Genomic DNA, 22,011 nt, shown 5'->3' on the forward strand with positions numbered 1-22,011 from the left:
TAGTTGGGTTACTATGAGGAATAAGGGCAGGTGAGAGAATGACCAGGAACATGGACGACATGGTCTCTGACCTCTAGATGATCAGTTATTTAACTGTTGGCTTAGAAGATGTCTGTACCTGGAAAAAGCACTTAACAATTTGGGCCATTAAATGGGATAAATGGAAATACTGTATAGAAATAAAAGAGAAAGCCAGTTTTCCTTTTTAGAACATGTCTATGTACCAGGCATAGTGCTATACAATTTGCATCATTATCTCCTATAATATGAATCACTCTATGAGGTAGGTAGTGAATTGCTTTGGGTCACACATCTGGGAAAGAGTCTTCCCAAAGGGTGAGGTCCAGTCTTCTGTCACACCTTCTGTGTTCTTTCCATCTTTATAGGTTGATGCTTCTGGGCAGTTGGGGCAAACAGAGTTGACACCAAGTCTCTCCAGGGCATACTAGGTTAACCGACCACTGAAGGCAGACACTCCTTCAGAAAGGTTCTGCTCAAGAAAGCTCAAGGCCACAGATACCAGACCTCCTCTACCCAGTGTTTATTAGAAGTTCACAATGACACAGCCACAGGGAATATATGAAAGACTACTGATCTGAGAAAGAGATAAAGGGAACAGCTTTTCTACAAGCAAACCATAGAGAAACCCTAGCACAGAGGTCATAATGGTATTCTGAAGCATAATGGGCTCATGAGTGTTCCTGTTTTTGTCCAGCGGTTTGTGCAAATCTTCCAAGTGAACACACACACACACACACACACATGCAACTTGGAATAAAGCAATGGAGGACTCAGGACAGGAAATGACCCAAGAGCAATGGGCACTGGTCTCTAGAAGGCAGATATATCTCAAAATTTGTTTTTGCTGCAGCAGTAGCCTTACTTCTCTATGCCAGCCATTTCACATACACCCCTGTTCAAGCTTCCTGATGCTCAGCGGCTAAGGGAAGGGACATAAGAAAGGTCCATTTCTATGTGCAAGGGACTCTCCAAATGGCATGGCTTTCAGTGTTCATAACACTCCTGCAAAAAATACAATAATTTCCATTTTACAGATGAATGAACTGAAGCTCAGGGAGATTAAACACTTGCCAAGACCACTACCTACTAGATGCCAGAGTTGGATTTGGCTTATTTTAAATCCTGTTTGTTTTCTACTTCCTGTTGAAGGACAGTGGCAATGGTGGGTGACTGTGGATCCAGATCTGGCCATGCTGCCCCCTTATGGAAGCATTCACTCATTGGGCTGTGCGCAGCTCGGGGGGGCACCTTTCATGTTGCACTCTGTGTCAATGGGGTCCCTCCAGGTGTATGAGTTGGAAGCTGAAACTGTGGATCATGAGCTCTACTAGATGTTGGACACAAAGAATCACGCAAGAAAATCATTGCCCCCCAGGACCTTATGATCGAGTCTCAAATTTATGTTTAGGGTCTCCCTTTACCTAACACCCTCTCTGGCCCACTTCCACAGAGAGATACAGGGCATAACAGGGCAGTCATAGCAATCATGGGACCAGGGCTTTTGAGAGGTCCTATCCCTCTGGCCAGTTGTCAACAGGGACAACCCAACAGCTTTCTTACTCTTCACCCCTCCGAGCCTCTGTTTGTTCTTCTGTGAAATGGAGCTATAAAAGCTGCCATGCTGAGCTGTCAGAATTTGGCGAAACAAAATATGTCAAGGGAATTTCTTGGCATATTGTAGCTGTCCAATGCATCTTGAATTGTTTGATCTATATTCTAATTTTCCTCATTTGGCATTTTGGTAGCATGATAAAGCCATGTGTGTCTGTTTACTTCTGTGACATAAAAGGCAGCTCTCAGGTCCGAGGGTTCTAGGATGTTAGAGACGTGGTCTGTCTGCCTCAAGAGACATTTTTTTTTTCTGGGAAGCTCAAGGATCATAAAAACTAAAACAGGTCAGACTAGGAGGTCTTTAAAGATGATTTATGTTAGTAGATCCAAATTCTTTTGTTCTTAAGGTTTTGTCTATAAGATTTCATGACATCCCACTATATAAAATAGATGAGAGGAGATATTCAGAGACCTTTCTATTTGCTTTTTCCCTTGGCCTAACTCCTTCATCCTACCTCCCACACAGATTTGAAGATCCGGATCCAGGTCCCTCAGCATCAATGATGGTCCTGAAATCCTGGGCCAGTGCTTCTTGAACTAGCTCAAGCCATCTGTGCGGTGTGAGTGTGACATGCATGTACGTGTGTGTTGTGTGGGAGGTGCAAAGTTGGTGGGTGGGGTGATGTTAAGGGTTGACAAACTGTGGGAGCTGGTGCAAAGTTTTGTTTGATTTTCCTGGCAGAGGGATCAAAGAAGATGTTACCTATATCCAGAACCCTTTGTCCCAGGAATCCCACCTCAAAACTTGTATCCGATACTCTGGGAAAACTTCCCTGGAGACAGTGTACCATCATCTAGTTTGTACTAGAGAATATATTGGACTTGTTCAGAAAACCTCACTTGGAATTCTCCTTTTACTGCTTAGTATTATGGTAATATATTGTTAATGCTTTTATTTTTCTTGTAATGTGGAAATTCTTCCTAGAATAATGCCTAGAGGAAAGGCTGACTTATTCACCCCAAAACAATGTATTTAGGCCTATGCTGTGACAGGCATTTGGGGGCGTTGACAACATCTAGCATGTTTTTCACTATATGGAATTGCAAGGTTTACAAACACAGTTTAATCATCAGCAGTGTAGAAAAAAATCATGTCCTATTAATAATAAGCTTTATTAGAATAGAAGGGAATTTTAAGAAATTGGCTTCCTGCCACCTTAGGAAAGAAAACCTGGTTTCCTTGGATGCCTTTGAGGTGCTTATGAGCGAGTGTCATAGCCAGAAACCAGGTCCAAGTCTGAAGCATCTACAATAGCTCCATCGGCCTCAACTCTGACAGTGTCTCCACCACTACACTTGGGGCTGGGGAGAAACACATGTCTGGGTAAAAAGAGATAAAGGAAACATCTGTTCTCACAATATGGGCTTGTTACAGTTCCTTTAAGTACCGTAGCGCTGGCTCCAAGAGCATATTTTCTCCATCGTGGAATCTCCGCAAGGCTTGGTCGATTTTCCGAGGGCTCAGGGACAGGTTGTAAATGAGATTGTAGTTGAGAAAGAGGCGTTTGGCCCATTCCTTCTCCAGGACTCCTGTGATTGGGTTGGGTGGGTGGGATGTTTTTAAACGAGGATGGAGCCGATAAAAAGGAGAAAAATGTATTAGAATAACTTCTGAGTAAAAACAAAATGCTAATGTTTTGAAACTTCAAGCTCCTTAAAAACCAAATGACATTCTAAAAATATATTTACAGTCCTGGGTATGCATCACTGATGTCAGGAGGAATTTGAGAGTGAATTTGGGGAGAGGGGATGGGGTCCAATCACATCCAAAAATAGATTCTAAAGCAATTTAAGCTTGTTCTGTGTAGCCATAAAACTTTAAAGGCCAGTTTTGAAAAAGGTGAGGTGCCTGCTAAAAACAGTTCCTAATCATTCTGGTTTACTTTTGTCTTATTGAAGGTTTCAAACATTTCTAAACATGCAGGATTTAAGCAGCTCACTTTTATGCATTTCTGGAAATGTATTTTCTGTGACTCCCTCCAGCTTTCTGTGTGACATGAGTAAATCATCTAACTTCTCACGGCTGAGTCTAAATCTGTGTAATAGCCATGGTAGTGCTTATCACAAGATATACTCTGGAACCTCTCACTGTATTACTAATGCCAGTGTACTTTCCGCATTAAGGTTACCTAGATTCTGATGGTTGTGGGGAGAAGTTTAGGTGTAGAACACATCAATAACGTATTCATAAACCTCTAACTGTGAGCTCATATACACTAGATGATGTGTTTGGGAATATAGAAGATTTAGAGAAGTGGCCTGTTGCCTCAGGATGATCCCAACCAGTTGGTGCAGTAAGACAGCTTTCTTAAATATGTTAAATAGATCGTTCTGTGAAGACCTATGCTACAGGTGTCAAGAAAAGTTTTAAATGTTGCTTCTCTATTCTCCTGTACTTGTGCAGACTGTCATAATGATTGTGAAATTCTTTCTCAAAGAATCCAGAGGCAAAGCCCTGGTCATTTTGCAGAAAGCCACTACCAGTTGATTATCATTGGGGTCTAGTGGATACCTGCCCTGTCTGGATAGGCTTCCAATTATTGCCCATATTTAAATGTGCCAGGACTGTTGAGCATGATGCTCCCCTCTGAACTAGTAATGGGTAGTGGGCTACAGACAGGTAGGTTCCTAATGTGATTCATTCCATTCAGTTCTCTTCGGTTCTGTCCTGTCCTGTCCCACCCCATCCTATCCCATCCCATCCCTGTTTGTTTATTGTCTAATCTATTCAGGCTTGTTTACTGACTATGTCTCCTATTAGAATGGTGGTACTTTCCTCTGCAGAAAAATCCTTGAGTTTGCCAATTGGATCCCTGCGGTTCTTTGACCCGGGTGGCTACTCTTACTATGGTCTAGGATGGATCCCTCAGGATAGTTCCTCATACTCTGCCTCTGGAAATATGTCTTGGGCTTTGGAGTAAATGTCTCACTGGGGAAGATACTTTAACTTGCTGAACCTCAGTTTCCTCTCAGCTTTCAAACAGGAATAACCAACTTGTATGAAAATCAATAAAGTAATAACTGCTTAGCATAGTACCCAGAGCTACTAAGCACTCATGAATGCAGATATTATTATAGGGTACTTATGAAAGTTAGATATATTATCATGATAATAGACATGATTAAAATATATAAACTTTACACTTAAATTAAAAGTTTAAAATAATGTTAAAAAAATACATCTATGGTATGTGTGGGGGAATATTTTTACTATCTTCAAGCTTTACCATGGGTAGAGGGTTCCTAGTGTCAAACAGAAGTCCACTGACTGAAATTTGTATCTAATTTGCTACCATTAGGGGAGGCCCAGGACAACTGCATAAAATCACCCTTACAATTCATCTTGGTGCTGGAAAGTCTATTCTTGTCCCACCAGAACCAAAATGAAGGAAATAATAACAATCGCTGAACATTCATTTCATTTAATAGTTTATGAAGAACTTCCAAATCTCATTTGATGCTTTCTCAAAATTGGGAGGTAGATATTATTATTATCAGTACTATTTAACAGATGAGGAAACAGGCTTGGAGGATATAAGTGGTAGGCTTCTAGGGCTCAGCAGTTGGTGACATCTGGACTTGTATCTCAGTCTCCTGGTAAAAACCAAGAAACAAACCAACAAAGGATAAGCAAAACCTCCCGCTCTTTCTGGTGTTATGGGAGTTTGGTGAAGTGGGAAGTCCAATAGAACTGGGTTTGAATTATGGCTTAACTTCCCACTGGCTGTTACTTTTTATCACTTTGAGCCAGGTTTCTTCTCTAAAAATAACATTAATCCCTTCAGCATGGGGTTGATGAGAGGCATTAGTAGTGCACTGTATGTGACGTCCAGACCCCTGCAGGGGATGTCCTTGATGGCTCTCATTGCATTCTGTCTCCCTGAACTCTGAAATATTCTGTAGCCTGTAGTTCACTGGGAAAATTCCAAATCTACCCAAACATTTATCCCAACCACTCTCTTCTTTCTTTCGAAAACATGACCAGTTATTCATCATCGTTCCTTATTCTTTCTCCTCAAGGATATTTTCCTGACAACTTCCATTAGAGAATAAGCCCAGAGTAGGTTCCCAGAAACACTAATTTGATGATGGATGGTCTGCCTTCACCCTGGATGAAGAACGCCCTGGCCTACATATTTCTTCACACATAATAAAGAACAATGATTCATCAGTGGGCAAAGAAGGTATCATCTGATCAGTGTCTAGAATGGGGCTGTGGTGGTTAGCTAAATACTGTGGCTAATAAACCAACAAAATGATCTCAGTTAATCCTCTTTCCTCATTAAAGATGGTTATAGATGTTCCCAGATCTGGCTGACACATTCCTTGGCTGTCGAGGAACTAATGAATTTCATAGAAACAGAGAAAACAGGCATAAATAGTGAAGAGGCCATGAGAAAGGCATTTCAAATCTGCTGGAATCTGCCTCCAAAGTCAACAAAACTCCGTTTTTCCTCAGAACAGTTCAGCAGTATGAGAAAGGTCCCAGTCTTTGGAGAATCTCTTAGCAACTAAGTTTATGATCCATCATCCATCATCACAACTCAGCATTTGTTTCTTTACAGATGTCTTCTCTGTACTTGATTTTTCTGTTTTGTTTAATTTTCATTTGCAATCCCAACATCACCCTCACAGTCTTGGTATGACTACCTAGACTCACGATTCATATTTTAGGAATTTTTTTATTTCCTTTTCTCCAGAATCTTCCCTAAATTATCCACCCCAGCTTTCATTATGTTCTCTAGTTGGACCTTTGGTGGACACTGGGTAGAGAATAAGCCTCATCCTAGCCCTCAGGATTCATAACAGGGTCTCAACTTTACTGTCCAATGCAACATGGATCTCTAGTTCTGTCTTGCTCACTGTCTGCCCCGCCATACTCATTCTCCATTTGTAACCTTCGTAGAAGATAGTTTCAGCTCAGAATGCCCTACCCAGTTACCCAAAGTCTATCTCTGCTTAAGGCTCAGTTTAAGCTCTCTCTTCCATGGAGCCCTCTCTCAGTACCCAGCTCACATTAGATGATGAGTTTGCTTTGATCTCTTCTCTTTATCCTTGGGACTCTTTAATTCCCACTTCTGTCTTCAATGATAACATTTTATTATATGCTGCCTTTACAAAAGGTGTTTTACCAGCACTGAACTAGTACTGGTTTTTTGTCTTACCTAAAAGCTCCTTGAAGCCAGAGACCATGTCTCATCCTTTCTGGTTTCATTGTTAGTCCAGCCTCTAGCACAGTGCTAGGCTCATGACAAATGTTTAATATGTGATCTTCTAATTCAGCTAGATGAATTTTTTTTCTTAAAATTCTAACTTTTCCCTCTTTGGCATAGTTATTAGAAGTCCTTGGGTATGATAGTTATACTTTATATGGTCTGGAATTAAGTTGCTTTGGGAGTTTCAGAAAAAATGAAACAAACACAGACTCAGATGATGAAAAGACAGGCATTGCTACTGTTGTATGATTATTTCTTGAAAGTACCAGTGTGTACACTATTTTTTTATTGAGATATAATTGACATATAATGTTGTGGATGGTTAAGGTGTACAATGTGATGATCTGATACACCTATACATTACAAAATGTTTACCACAATAAGCTTGGTTAACACATCCTTTACCTCATGCAATTACCATTTTGTTGTTGTGGTGGTGGAAGTGTGAACATTAAAGCTCTATTCTCACAGCAACTTTCAACTGTACAATACTCTCTTGCTAACTGGAATCACCATGCTGTAGGGTGAATCCCAAAACTTCTAACTGAAAGTTTGTACCTTCAGACATCCCATTTTCCTGGCGACTGCCATCCTACCTTCATTTATGTGAGTTCCATGTTTCAGACCCCACATGTAATATGCTAACTCTTCGTGCATCACAGTATGTAATTAAGTACAACAGTTTCAGTTCATGTGCTTTTGTATCTGCTCCCTCTTTTCCATTCCCCAGGTCACACCTAGTTTTGGATTTCATTCTCTCTTGGGCATTACACTAGCCTCTTTTATTCTTTTCCTGCTTTCAATTTCTTCTTCATTCTGCACACAGCCATATCACAGATCTTTCTGAGCTAGAACTTTATCGTACTACCCCCACTGCTTAGGAACTCTCGGCGCTACTCATTACCTTTGTGTTAAATTCAGATTCTTTGGTCTGGCATCTAAGATCTTCCTAGATCTGATCCCATCCTAAATTTCCACTTTTATCATTTAATATTTTCTTAATAACCTTTCTATTCTCTCCAAACTGAGCTCCTTGTATTGAGCTTCACAGGTAGCATTTTGCTTGGCTAACTGATGTCTCTGCCAGTAAGGGCCCTCTATTGCATTCCTCTGAATACAAACCACACTTTAACTTCAGCAATCAACTTCACACTACCATCACCTTCCCTCATCACCCACTGGGAAGGAATTCTCCTTTCTCTGAATGCCTACATAGCACAGTCTAATGGTATCAGTACCATCCATCTTGGATTTAGTTATTTATTTATGTACATGTATCCATTTATGTTTACTGGAAAAAAAAGTTGAACAGAATTGTGAAAGATCCTGGAAATAAAAGAAAGGAATATAGTCTACTAGTGCAGTAATAAGCCCCAAATTAAAAAAAAAATACAACACATCAAATATGATAATAGATGTTAAAGAACTCTGAGAGGCCAGATAAAAGTTGGCCTAGATCCTTCTCGGGTAATCGTGGGAATCTCAAAGGAGTAGAAATTGTGTTCCAACATAAAAGGTGTTTAGGCATTAATCTGCCAGGTAGACAAGATGGAGAGTTGGCTGAGGTGGGGTAGATAGAGAGGCAGACAGCTCAGATGTAGGATTTAGGGTTTGAAAGGCACAGCTGCAAGAGAAAACAAGGCACATTTATTATGATAGGATTAGATACGCTGAGAGCATAACAATTGAAGGAAAAGAGACTGGTTAGGTAGACAGGGTCCAGCTTTTGCCTTGCTAAGGAGTTTGGATTTCACCCTGTTAGGAGACATGCTGAAGATTTCCATCAGAGGAATTAAGAGGTGGGATGTGGGTTAGACTCAGGTAGTAGAATGGAGGAGGAGCCAAGACACTAAGTGCAGCCACCTGGTAGAAATTCGTATCTGACTCAGCTTGGGATTTCCTGATTGGGGTCTGCATTGTGCCAGGCATGCTGTTTATATGCAGTCTATATTTGTTACAGATTGTGAAAGTATTGAAAGAAAGGAACTGTCCATTTTTAGACTAGAATGCAATGGAAAGTTATATCAGCTATAAGCATCATACTTAACCTGTATTACTCAGATCACACAAGTAGAGGGCATTTTCTAGCTTCCTGAACCTGTCGATCCATGTCTCACATTCTTCAGACTCATTGTTCCTCACTGGACTCATGAAAGGCTGGGAGACTGGCCTGATCTTCAAAGCACCTAGGGGATCTTTGGGGGCTGAAGTCTCAGCAGGCAGGTTTTCTGGCTGCAGTTCCTTTTCTGGAGTTTTCTACCAAAACAACACAAATATCTCACTGGCCACATGTTCACCACCCAGAACTCCTCCAGTCTCTTGGCTAAAGATGAGGCCACACAACTAGAAAGATTTATTGCCAGGTCTGCTTTTGTAAAACCAGGAGGATGAGTGTCAAATCATCAGTGCTGCATGACAGTATCTGCCAAGTCTTGATGGATATAAAGTGCTATGTTGAGTGTTTCATTATTTTCTTTAAAGAGAAGCATGAAACCATGACTTTTATTCAGTTTGCATTCTGATTTACACAAAGCAAAGTTTTTTGTAACTGGCTGAGACTTTTCATGATGTTTTCTGTTTTATTCTAGTGGGATCTGCAGGGAATGGGCTTCAGGCAATGCTTATGATTTCTTGGTAGGAAAACCTCTGGATCATGAGCATGAAGTTCTTGACAAAAAAAGATTGAAACCTAATGATATTATCTCAGGCTCGTGGGCTCATTATAAAAGACCATAAAGCACTTCTAGCTCCATCTGTCCTGTTCATTTAACAAACACAGTTGGAGCCCACAGTGTAAGTGACTTACTAAGATCATATGGTGAATGGTAGATACAAAAGTAGAAAGAGGGTGTAAAGGTCATGTCTCTCTCATCTTGGTATCCCAACCCTATGTCCCATACAAAATAGAGATGTTTTTACCATAACGAGACAAATGAGTCCTAGCAGTACCATGTAAGACATTCTGTCACCCACCATATAGAGACAAGGGGCATCTATTGTTTGATCTGCCCATCCCCCTTTCTAGGAACTGCCCCTCCTGTTGATCTACATGATTGTAGAGAGAACTGCCTTGTACAAGTACATAGTGCAGGGCTGGTCATCTAATGCAAAATGAGCTTAAAAACACTTTCCAGTGATTTTGGAGCTATCTTCAAGAGAATAAAGACAGAGCTAGAAAAACAGATCATTTTGTGTGAGAGGTAGGAACTGAAGCAAGTTTTCCACTCTGTCTACTAGAAATGAGAAAAAGCTGGTCTGCTGAGAAAGAGACAGACATAGACATATACAGAGAAAGAGAGAGAGAGCAAGAGAGAAAGACTGATAGTGGATATGAAGCTGACATCAGAGAGAAGAGAAAATATATAGGAAGTCATGATGATGTTCAAGTCTCTGATTTCAGTTCACTGTTATGTTTCTATTTTAGGTAGCACAATATGCTTCTCTATCCTTCCAATAAATTAAATTGATAAGGTTGGTTCTGTTAATTGCAATCCAAATAATCTTAACTAATTGATCATAGAATTGTATCTCTAATGCTTGTATACCATTTGTGCTTCCCCTAACTTCCAAATTCCTGATTTTCTGTAATTTTGTACCTTTGTCTCAAACTTCTCATAGTAAGTTGTGAGAATCCCATAGCTCTAAAGAATAGTACTTGTAATAAGGAGCTAAGTTTTGAGTTTGTTAACAAACATAGATTAAGCTGCTGCTAGGGAATGTGAAGAATTGTTTTGTTTGAAATAATAGGATGCTATGTGAAATTGTACCCATATGGATGACCAGCAGCCAGTAAATTTTAAGAGATTAATATGAGAGAATTCTAATGTGAATTCTGGAAAAAGCTGGAATTTTTCAAAATGTTGTGATTCTTATACTTTACAGAGTTTTGGGCCTTTTTAGAAATCTGATGAAAGGTTTAGGTAATCCACCCAAGTAAATGCACATTTGCATACAGCCTGGTGGATAATTTAGAGAGGTCATTGGATCTGAAAAACTAATTTTAAATAATTTTATATTTCTTGAGATAGTTCAACACTCTATTTGACCACTAAACTCAGGGAAAGAGAGAATTTGTATGGACCTGAATTAGGTGCAACTAAGTATGTAAATAAGAAAGTAACATACTCTACACTGTTTGGTCCCACTGTGTCAGGATGAATTCCAAATTTCTTGCTTGGTACATGAGACCATTTTCTTATCTTCTTTTAATCCTATGTGTTCATTTTTCTCCAACCACATAAAACCAAAAAAAAATATGAAGCTGTTTTATGACTTTATGCCTTATTTATCTGGTTCCCTCTGTTGTAAAAGCCTTTCTTGTCATCTGTGCCTTGATTGGTTGGGCTCCTACTAATCCTTCAAGACCCAATTCATATTGCACTTCTTGTGGGAGGCTTTTCCCAGTAGCATAAGGCTGGGTGAGAGGCAATTGTTTGTAGCCCCTTTATCCATCACAGCACTTATTATGGAATATGGTAGTTGTCTATTCAAATATGCCTCTCCTCTACCAGAGATCTGGAGATGGGGTTTGTGAGATTTATGTATCTCTAACGTCTAGTTAGTGGTTGGCACTTAGTTGGTTCTCAAGACATGTTTACTGAATGAATAAGTGAATGAATGAATGATTTTCTTTGGACAGTAGGAAAGTTGCTTCACCAAACCTTGGCTTTAATTTCTCTTTCTAAAAAGTGGGACAATGAATGCTGCTTATACAGGAATGTGAGAAGAATCAATTATTGCAGAGATGCAGCAAAATCCTCAAACAAGAGGCAAAATAAAAGAGCAAAGTGTATTTCTTATGATCTTATTCACAACAGACTTAACACTCAAGAAGAAAAGCATTTGCTGTTGTTTCTTGCATGGCAAGAGCCTTGCCAAAATGGATACTATTTTCTAAAATATTTCAAAGTGTGAAGTGCATGAAGAGGCCTCCCGTCATTTTAAGATGAATTATGTTCTAATCCGGGCATTTGAAAAACAACAACAACTGAAAAATTCAGGCTGTTTTTCAATTCTGTCTGCATCTTCTCCTGGCTAAGTGCTGGGAATGCTAAAAGGGATTTTAACTGCTTGCCAGATTTTTTTATTTTTTAAATCCAAGAGCCCATTACATTTAAAAATGCGATGTCTCGGGAAAAGGTCACCCTCAGTTTCTGGAAGCTGGCCTTGAGATGTTAAATAGGTCTCATAACCATCCTTTATTTTGATGGCACTTGGAGGGTTGGTCACAGGCTTGGGTAGGACACCTATACACATGCTACAAGTCTGATTTCTTGGGGCAGATGGCAAGTGGTGGTGAGAGGTCTCTGCATGCCCACCACCCAGGCAGGAACCAGCCCACACATCTGAGGTTCTTCTGTCTCCCTTCTCTGCCAGAGACGAGCCCCAGAGTCAAAACCAGTCTGACACCAAGAAACTGAGGGGAAATAACAAACTCAGAGGGAGGGCCCCAAGCACCATGACAGAACAGACAGCAAAGGACTGGTGCGGCCCTTTCTCAGACGCTATACCGACATGCCTACCGTGTGTCCAGTTTTGCCTTGACCTGTCTGAAGAACTTCAGGCTGCAAGGGAGTCACAGAGGTTTCCTCTCCCCTCTTTCCTGGACAAGAAAGAAAACGTGGAAGGGTTTAGTTTGGTCTCTTCATTCATTTTAACACACACACATATACCCCCAGGCCGAGGAGACGTGAGGCCCTGTCGTGTGGTTGGCGCTGTCCTGGGTGATGGGATATGCTGGTGGAGAAGAAAGATCTGGTTTCTGTGTGAGGGAGCTCATAAGGGGAAGGTAGATGTTAAACAACTATTCAACAGTTATTTAATCACATAGTACCATAAACACAACAGCAACAGAAAAAGTAAAACTATTTAAACTCATTTTGGGGTGGGAGTGGGAGTAGTGGAGGATCAGAGAAAGCTGCTTGGAGGAAGTGACACACTTAATGGAGACCTGAAGGAGGAATAGGAGTTCCTTGGCACAGGGGATGGAGCAGAGAGTTTCATATAAGCAAACAACAGCCTGTAGAACAGCCCTGAGCCATCAGGAGGGCTTTTATACTTTGGGGAGTAGAAAGGAGCCTCTTTCCATGGTCCCGTCTCTTAACAAAGAAGCAGGCACTTCTGCCCCTCTTTCCACACAGGTGTGTCCCTGAAGGATCAGGTTAAACCTTTGTCTTCTCTTTCCTTTGTTCCTTTTAGTGGTCAGAGGCCCTGTATGGGACAGGGTTTAAACAGCATCCCTAACCCACCTGGTGGGGGGGGTTCTACTGTCCAACTACTACTTCCTCAGGTTGTGGTCTTCATGAATAGAAGAAATTTTCTCAGGATGCAGGAAAAAGACATGAAAACCTTCAGCTGAAATCCTCTAAGGTTTATTGTGAGTATGTTTCCTTCATGACTCCATTAGACTTGGTGTCTTACTCACTTATTTTACAAATCTGTGCAATGACCACACAGCACAGATTTCTGGGAGCTTCAGTTTCAATATTTAGTGCATAACTCAAATAGGCTGTTAACAAATACATATTGTTTCAATTTCAATAAATATGAAAGAAAATGTTGAGGGTGCAGTGTAACATATGGTGGAGAATAGAGGCTCTGAAACCAGATGCCTCGGGTTTGAGTTCTGTTGGGTAAATTATTTGTCCTCTTTGAGTCTCAGTTTCCACTTCTGTGAATTGGGGTAATGCACCTATAGGTTATGGTGAGGATTAAATGGACTAGAAAATGTAAAGCAAATACCTGAGCAAGTGCTCAATAAATGTTAACTAGCAGTGTTATCTATGTAAAGATGTTGATATAACTAAAGCCACATAAGAGATTTAAAAGCCTTTTGTTAGACTTTTAGCACTGCACCTGAGTCTTCTCCCATAGTTTCTTGATAGAGAAGACAATATGATTTCATGATCTCTGAAATTCCAGCATTAGAATAAGCATTTACTGCATGCTTTTTGACTAAATGGATGATCATGTACCTTAATTTAGAGTTTGGAAAATAAATCACTGAATATATAGTTCTGTTTCTCTAATTTCTTTTCAGGCCTTACAAGATCAGGGATCTTTCTCTGCATTTCTTTATCCTCCATACCTGACCCTGATCTATACAGTATAAAACCTAATAGATGCTCAATAAGGTTCATGATGGCAGTCTGTTAAGGCAGTCCATTCAAGGTAGATCTGATTTAATCTGCTGAAAATTTGTCATGAGAACCTATCATCATCTACTAGCATTGGCCCCTGCTTATTTCACACAGTATGTGAAAGAAGCTTTTTATTTACTGCAGATGAAACAAGGTTCAAATTACTCTGAATCACAGAGTTTGAGAGTTAAAGGGATTCTAGAAGTAGTATATAGCATAAGGGCAAGATGTACTTTGGTGTCAGATTAATGCTAATCCTGATTCTTCCCTCTACAAGCTTTCAGATTCAAATTTTGTCAGTTGTGAAAGTGGAATGATATTAGCAGTTTGCATTAATATTGTGGAGATTTAAAAAATTACCTACATAAAATACTTAACACAGGGAAAATGTTCAATACAAGATATTATTATTTGTTTGTGTTATTATATGATCTTAAGCAAATCTAATTTCTACAGAAAAGAGAACTTAACATTAATTATATCTGCCAGGCATTTTTCTGGGCACAGATAACTTGCATTATCCCTTTTCGTAAAAGATCTAGTATCTACATTTTTTCCTAGTCCAGTTTCTCTCTACTGTCTGTACTTCTAAAAGTTTCATTAGGAGAAAATATATGCTCTTCTCTCTAGTCTCTTTTAAGCTTCCCTTTCTCCCACCTAATACGTATAAGCATATAAAAAGGTAATGGTTTGCACATGTAAAAATTGTTTGAGAAACACAAGGCAGAGCAAATTTTTTTCTTTCTAGCACAGCAGGAAGGATAAATAATAACCATCTGTCTAGTCTGCCAGTTGAAGATTTGTATTAGAGGAAATAAGCCAAGCTGGCTTCTAGAGATTTCCAGGTGTTGGAAGGGCTAGGTTTTATAGGGCTTCCAGTGGGTTCTGATAGTTACACAAATAGTCCTCCCATCCCCCCCGACTAATGACTTGAAATAAGTGGTGTTCAATGCTGGCTGCTAATATACTCCCACCTGGGGGCTTTAAAAATTACAAATGCTGCGGTGTCACACCAGACCAATTAAATCAGAATCTCCAGGGTGACAACCTGGCTCAGGACTTCTAAAGAATTCCCTAGGTAATTCTAAAGTGAAGCCCTGGTAGATAACAACTGATATAAATAAAGGCTTTTGGCCTTATTGGACTGACTGAATGAAGCTTTTGTGAGATGGAGACTAATACATGTTAAATTTCTCTATATGTCAGGCATTTTCCATATATTTTCTTACTTAATCTGAAGAATAACTCTGTGAGGTAGAAATTACCTCCATTTGATAGGTAAGGACATTGAGGCAATGAAGGTTTCAGCTACCTGCTTAAGACAATAGAGACAGGGCTAGGTCTGGGATTCTAACTCATTTATTCATTCAACAAACCTTTGTTCAGTGCTTACTATGATATAACAATGAGCAAGACAGAATCTCCTCATGAAATGTGCATTCCAGTGCCGAGGGCATACATAAAAAAAATGCCAAGTGGTGATGATTGGTGATAACAAAAATAAAGCCGATTATATGGGGTTAGAAAGTAATGGCAGTTGCTACTTTAGATAGGGAATTCACCAAAGGCCTCTCTGAAGTGACATTTCAATAAATTCCCTGAGGGGAGAAACAAGGGAGAAAGCCATGTGTATGTCTAGGGAAAAGAGCATTCTAGGGAAATCTATCCCAAGGGCAAGAGCATTGACAGAGGAGGAGTGTTTGATGCATTCAAACAGTAGCTGAGAAGAGAGCCTAGCTGGCCCAGGATGAAAAGGGAAGTGAAGTGGGTTAAGTACTCATAAAACTAAAGGACCTCATGGAACATGCCTGTGACTACAGGTGATTTTTTTTGGCATTCTCTGCATTTTTTCTCAGATGATTATCCTCTTCTAGTGATGGCACCTTTAGTTTGCTTTGTGGGGACCACTTCTCCCCTGTCCCAGTGCCAAGGTTTGGTAAGAATCACCCACTGTTCCAACTCCAAGCTTGGACTCTGATTAACTAAAGAGAATCAACCTCTCCCAATCAGTCTTGGTTCAAAGATGGCCATAAAACTCAGTCTGAACCTCTGAGATGAAAGAAGAGATACTCTATAGCTCCTTAGCTAGTAAAGTGCTTTCCTTGGCAGGACCTACCCAAAGGAGAATGCTGTGAGGCTGTGATGACCAGCTACCAGAGCTATTTTGCTGTTGCAGAAGGAGTGCCTGCAGCAGATGTAGAGCCATGTAGAGCCTGATGATGATGATGCCAACACCAGTCAAAGCAGAGCACAGAGACAGAAAGAAATCAGACCCTTGATTCTGACACATGAGTTGGATCAAACCATGACCAGAGTTCTTGCTGCTGGCAGACTTTTCAGTTACAGAAACACAATCTCTGTTCTCTAGACCAAGCTGGCTTTCCTGTCCCTTCAATATAGTTAGTGCTAACTAGGAATTTACTATGGATTTTTTCCCCTTAGTAACAAGGAGGTTAAACTTTCAGCCATTTTTCTGTTATCTTGAGTGATAGGTCTTTGAGATGAATGTTTGAGGAGATCAATGAACTTCTGAGGTGACCATCATTCCCCCCTGATTTTTCCTTCATCAGCAGCCATGCTGTAGCCCTGCTCCTCCCTCTCTCTCACACACAGACTCCACAGTGCTGACATTCAAAACTGGGGCTATACTTCATTTTTGTGAAATATTACTGTAGATCTGAGACCATACCCTGTTTGGAGGGGTCTAAGCTCTTTTGTATTTGTCTTCATGGGTGTTCATAGCATTTGTTCGATCTGTCATTTGAGGGTTTTTTAAATCACTTTTGGAAAATTTCTGACATAATTGCTTCAAATATTGCATTAACTCTATTCTTCAACTCCTGTCCTTCTGTACCTTTAATATATGTGTGCTAGATATTGACACCATTTCCTATATGTTGCATAAACACCTTTTTTGTATATTCCACCCTCTTTTCTCATTCATGCTTCAATCTGGATATTTCCTACTGAACTATATTCCACTTCATCAATTTCTCTTCAGCTACACCCAATCTTCTGTGAAACTCATATATTGAGATTTTAAAGTTTAGTTTTTGTGGTTTTCAGTTCTAGATATTCCATTTGATTCCAATTATTTGTTGGAAATTCTCCATCATATCTATTTTCTTAAGCATATTAATTACAGTTATTTGAAAATCCATGTCCTGTTTTGTGTCATTCCTGATCATTGTGTCATTCCTAGATCATTCCATCTAATTAAATGCTGAACATTTTGTATAAATAATTCTAGAGATTTTATATGATGCTAACTTCTTCTACAAAAGGGTCTTCCTTCCCTGGCTGTTTTGGTAGTTCATTTTGAATTCTAAGTGATAGCATTCAAAGAGATACTATTTTGTATTTTATCTAGTCTTCAATCTTGCCATGAGGTTTGGTCTGCTGTAAACTAGTCCATTCTAGTCCTTAGTCTAAGTCACAGATATTTAGTATTTATGTTATAATCATATATATATTAAAAAACAAGTTCATAGGATTTTTGTTATCCCAAATGAGATAAAGTTTATATAAGGCAGCATACATGAAAAATGAATCATTTTAATCTGGTTATCATAGAATCTTTGAGTGAAAATGGACCCCAGGAATGAGAAAATTCACATTTCTATACACCCAAAATGAGTATTCATCTTTAATTTTTTATAAAACACTGTATTTCCTTTCATAACATACCTGTGGGGCTAGAGAACAGGCCAATAAAACTGCCTACTTAGTGCCTAAGAGCATTTAATCATTATAGCTGTAGCACTACAGAAATGCAAAGATACCAAGACATTAACTTTCTCAGTGAGCGATAGGCTATCACAATAGTGTAACAACAGCACCACCACAATCCTGATGCTCCATAGAGTGCGGTTGTCAGACTCACAACCACCTATAAGATCAGTAGTCAGGTTTTTACTTCTTTCTTTTTTTGTGTGTCCATTTTAGAGAGGAGAAAAATGAATCAGAGAGAAAACACAAGTGTTTCAACATAAGCTGGTTACCTAGTTGCAAAAGTGAGACTTAAACCTGTATTTTTGAACATATTTCTAAGCCATATGTTATGGGCTGATGGGTCCCACACAAATTCATAAGTTGAATTTGTACCTTAGAACCTTAGAACATTTAAAGAGGAGAATTTAGTTGAGGTGATTAAATGAGGCTATCAATCTGATTGGTGTCTTTATAAAGAGGAAGGTTGGATATAGAAAGAGCCACCAGGGATGTATGCACACAGAGAAAAGGCCACGTGAGGACACAGTGAGAAGGTGGCCATCTGCAAGCCAAGGGGAGAGGCCTCAAGAGAAGCCAAACCTGCTGACACTGTGATTTTGAACTTTCAGCCTCCAGAACTGTGAGAAAATAAATTCCTGTTGTTTATTTAAGCCACCCAGTCTGTGATATTTTGTTATGGCAGCCTTAGCAAACTGGTGTACTATGTTACCATTGGAGATTAGAAAAAGGTAGTGTTGGGTTTAAACATTCATTATCATTTTGTGATGTGTACTTGTTTTGTCTTTTCAACAAAATTGTGGGTTCTTTAAAGTTACAGACTACATCATGAAAACTCGAACCCTAAATTGATATTACCCTATTGTCTCTTAATGCATCCCTTCTATCTCTTTTCTGTATTGCCTGGGCTGGGAATCTATAATGGCATTTCCCACCACTCACTGGCTTTGCTCACTTGGCTTCAGTGAATTCAGGCTAATTTCCAGCAATGGGAAATATTTGGAGGGAGATTAGAATGTGGGCAGAGAAGAAGTACTCTCTTCTTGTTTTTGGAGTTGGTCAGTATCCATCCATCATCAGGGAAGACCTCCTGCTGTAATGTTTTTCAACATTCTCAGTACAAGTCCTATGTAAAAACTCAGAAGTCAGATGAATAGGCACAAGACACCCCTTCAGTGGTGTCAGCACTGACCACATGCTTGCCTGCCACAGATCTAGGCATCACCATGTTCATAAAGGACTGAGCCTCAAACTGTGTGGGGCAAGAACAAGGTGCACGGCACTTCCTCCAATATCCTTTCTCCAGCTACTTGGCATATTCTTGGAGATGCTAGAACCAGCTGTGTATAACACGAGCTCCTAGACACTGCTGAGGCATGTTTCTTCAGCCCTAAGTATAGTAACTACTTCCCACAATTAGGACTCTCTGGGGTACCTCACCATCGTGGGTTAAATTGTGTCCCTCAGCACAGGTACTGCTGGTATCTGTTAATGTGACCTTACTTGGAAACAAAGTCTTTTTATAGGTTACAAGTTAAGATAATGTCATTCTGGGTTAGGGTGATCCCTAAAGCCAATGAACAGTGATGTGTTTATATGAAAAAGGAGCGGGGGATTTAGATAGACACGAAAGAGACAGGGTGAAGAAGTTCATGTAAAAAGAAAGGCAGAGATTGGAGCTGTGCAACCATAAACCAAGGAAGGCCTGGGGCCACCAGAAGCTGGAAAAAGCAAAGGACTCTTTCCTAGAGCCTTCAGGAGCAAGACCCTACTGACACCTAGATTTCAGACTTCTAGTCTCCAGAACTGTGAGACAATAAATTTCTGTTATTTTAAGCCACCCAGTTTGTGGCACTTTGTTATAGCAGCCCTAAGGAGATGAATATTCTCACCACCCTCCTTTTGCTCTGATACTTACATAACCCATCCCCCAGCCCCTTGTAAGCTCTCTTTGTTTGAAATACCTAGTAAGGTTTCTGTGTTTCTGCTGGCACGCAAATACCACCCTTCCTGCAAACTCCTAGTACTTTGTATTTCAATCGAAAGGGTAATCAGTAAACAGCTTACGGATGTAGTAAATAAATAAATTGCAACAGTACATTAATACCGATGCATATTTCTTAACTTGTCATATTTAAAACTTGCTAATTACTGAATATTTTGTCAATTCATCTTTATAATTTCATTGATAAAATATCTGAGAAATCTTCCTGTGTCAGGCTAGCCATGTTGTTTTACAGCTATGTAATTTTATCAACTGGATATACTGTAATACAATTAAATGGTCCCTGAAGGATTTTTTCATTGTCCATTTTTAAAAAATTTACAAAATAATTGATTTATTAAACACACACACACACACACACACACATACATATATATATACATTTTAGAGAGGTTTTTTTTTTTATATTAGGATAAGGACCTAGCTATGGAATTCTTAGATCTGGGGAACTGTGCAACTAAATTTTAATTCCTAATATCAGTTTCTTCAAAAGTGTGCTGTGTTCGTCTTGAAGGGCTATCACTAAAGAATGTTTCATGATATAATTATCTTGGAGAATGACTCAACCGGCCAAAAAGAATAGTCGTTAAGGCAATTCTCACTCTAATTTTTTTGTTCACTGGTGAGTCATTTATATCTGGGAGCAATGAAATTAAACCCAGTAAGCAGACCATCAAAGCAAAGCAGCAGCATCAACAGTAGCTCTGGGAAATGGGAGGTCTTTTGAGGGAGAAAATAGCCAAACTCACCTGGAGGCAAATCAGATGACAAGTCAGAGGAAGCTCTGCTCAACATCTTCACAAAATTCTGCCATCTGTGCAAGGAAAGGAAACATAATATTGATGATCAATGTAGGAAGCTCTGGAAGAATGTGCAATAAAGCTAAAAGTTTATACTGATAGTGACATCGAAGAAGCTCTTTGATGCCTGTGTCATTCGGGGTACAATGAAGGGAATAAACTACTTTGGGTGTCTCTAATAGAAAGGACTATCATGTAAGAAATTAGGTGCTCACAAAATTATTGCAGGGGCTGGTAGAATGGAGCTTGGTGTTTACTGCTAGACTCAGAGTCAGGCCTCAGCAGAGGTAGTGTGGAGACCAGGGAACCGAAGGAAATCCTGACTAATGTCTCAGTTGCCCCTGACCATGAGGTTGGCAACAGACAGTACAAAGCACATTTTTACCACTAGAAAAATATGCCTGCCAGGATATGAAGTTGCTACTACTGCAGGAAAAAAAAGACTTATCACACCCCTGTCTTCATTCCCCACCCTTTCTGTCTTTCAAAGTTCATGCGATTTCATCTCTGTGATGGAACTTAAGTCAATTCCAGAACCTTGGTGTCAAGGGAGTTTTCGATTGGTTTTTACCCTTCCCAAGTATGTTAAGTATTGCAACACAGGAAAGAACATAGAAGGGAATATAAATGGGTGCTAAGTAGACAATATTTAGTGAAGTCCCCAAGCAGAAATTGCCTTGAGCAATATGTGTGCATGTGACAATCAGGGAGTCATTTAAAGCTTACAAGTGCTTTAGGAATGCTTTGGTAGTAAAAAATCACTTTTATTTGCTTTCCTAGCATCCATCCTACAATTATATATAAATATGTTCTTCTCTGAGATAATGGCCTTCAATCAATGTCCTTTACCAATCTCTAGCCAATGTCGTGACCCACCTCGTCTAATTAGTCTCAATCTATCTATCACTTTCTGTGTCCCCCCCTCCTTCCTTGCCTCCCTCTCTCCCACCCTCTGTGTCTCTGCATCTCTCATTTATTTGTGGTTCTGGTTCTCCTTGAAGTTCCATTTTCCCTTAATTTTGTGTGTAACTCCACACAAAATATCCTTTCAAGATATCCTTTTAAAACACTTTTTTGTTTATGTAACAAATGGCAACTTCTGTTGCTAGCAAACAAACACAACTGGTGTCTCCTTCCCCACCAGAAGTCAAGCAAATATAAAGAATTGTGAGATATATGTCCTGGATTTTCAAGAAGTGTTCTAATGTCATGTGATTTTGTTCTTTTTAAATAAGTGACTCATTAGATATATAACTAGTATTTTCTATTGTACTTCATAAAAATCTTCCTGTACATGGTAACAGAATCAGAAAAATGGCCTCCAGATCTTCATGTCACTCTGGGCACAAGAATAGACAAAGCGTATGTGTCCAGAACCACAAGCCATGTAGGCTGGTGACTATATCAGGTGCTGAAGGGCTAGGCAGGGAAAAGAAAGTTGGAGAAGTAGCATTCTCAGTAAATATTAATAATAATACAAAGATCTGATA

The 22,011-nt window shown here is 39.6% G+C and overlaps 1 protein-coding gene across 2 annotated transcripts in view; it reads right to left on the minus strand.

Annotated features, from left to right (window-relative positions):
- Positions 1-2,294: 2,294 nt before the first annotated feature.
- Positions 2,295-22,011, minus strand: part of C4H1orf87 (chromosome 4 C1orf87 homolog) — a 70,494-nt gene continuing 50,777 nt past the window's right edge. For both annotated transcript variants that reach the window (XM_057500252.1, XM_036911242.2), the window contains 4 exons: positions 20,471-20,535; positions 12,371-12,450; positions 8,897-9,104; positions 2,295-3,162 (listed from right to left, as the gene is read on the minus strand). In XM_057500252.1, coding sequence (XP_057356235.1) covers positions 3,002-3,162; positions 8,897-9,104; positions 12,371-12,450; positions 20,471-20,535 — 514 coding nt within the window. In that variant the 3' untranslated portion in view covers positions 2,295-3,001. The remainder of the gene's footprint in view (positions 3,163-8,896; positions 9,105-12,370; positions 12,451-20,470; positions 20,536-22,011) is intronic.

This window comes from Manis pentadactyla, chromosome 4 (genome assembly GCF_030020395.1).
Source record: "Manis pentadactyla isolate mManPen7 chromosome 4, mManPen7.hap1, whole genome shotgun sequence".
NCBI lineage: Eukaryota > Metazoa > Chordata > Mammalia > Pholidota > Manidae > Manis > Manis pentadactyla.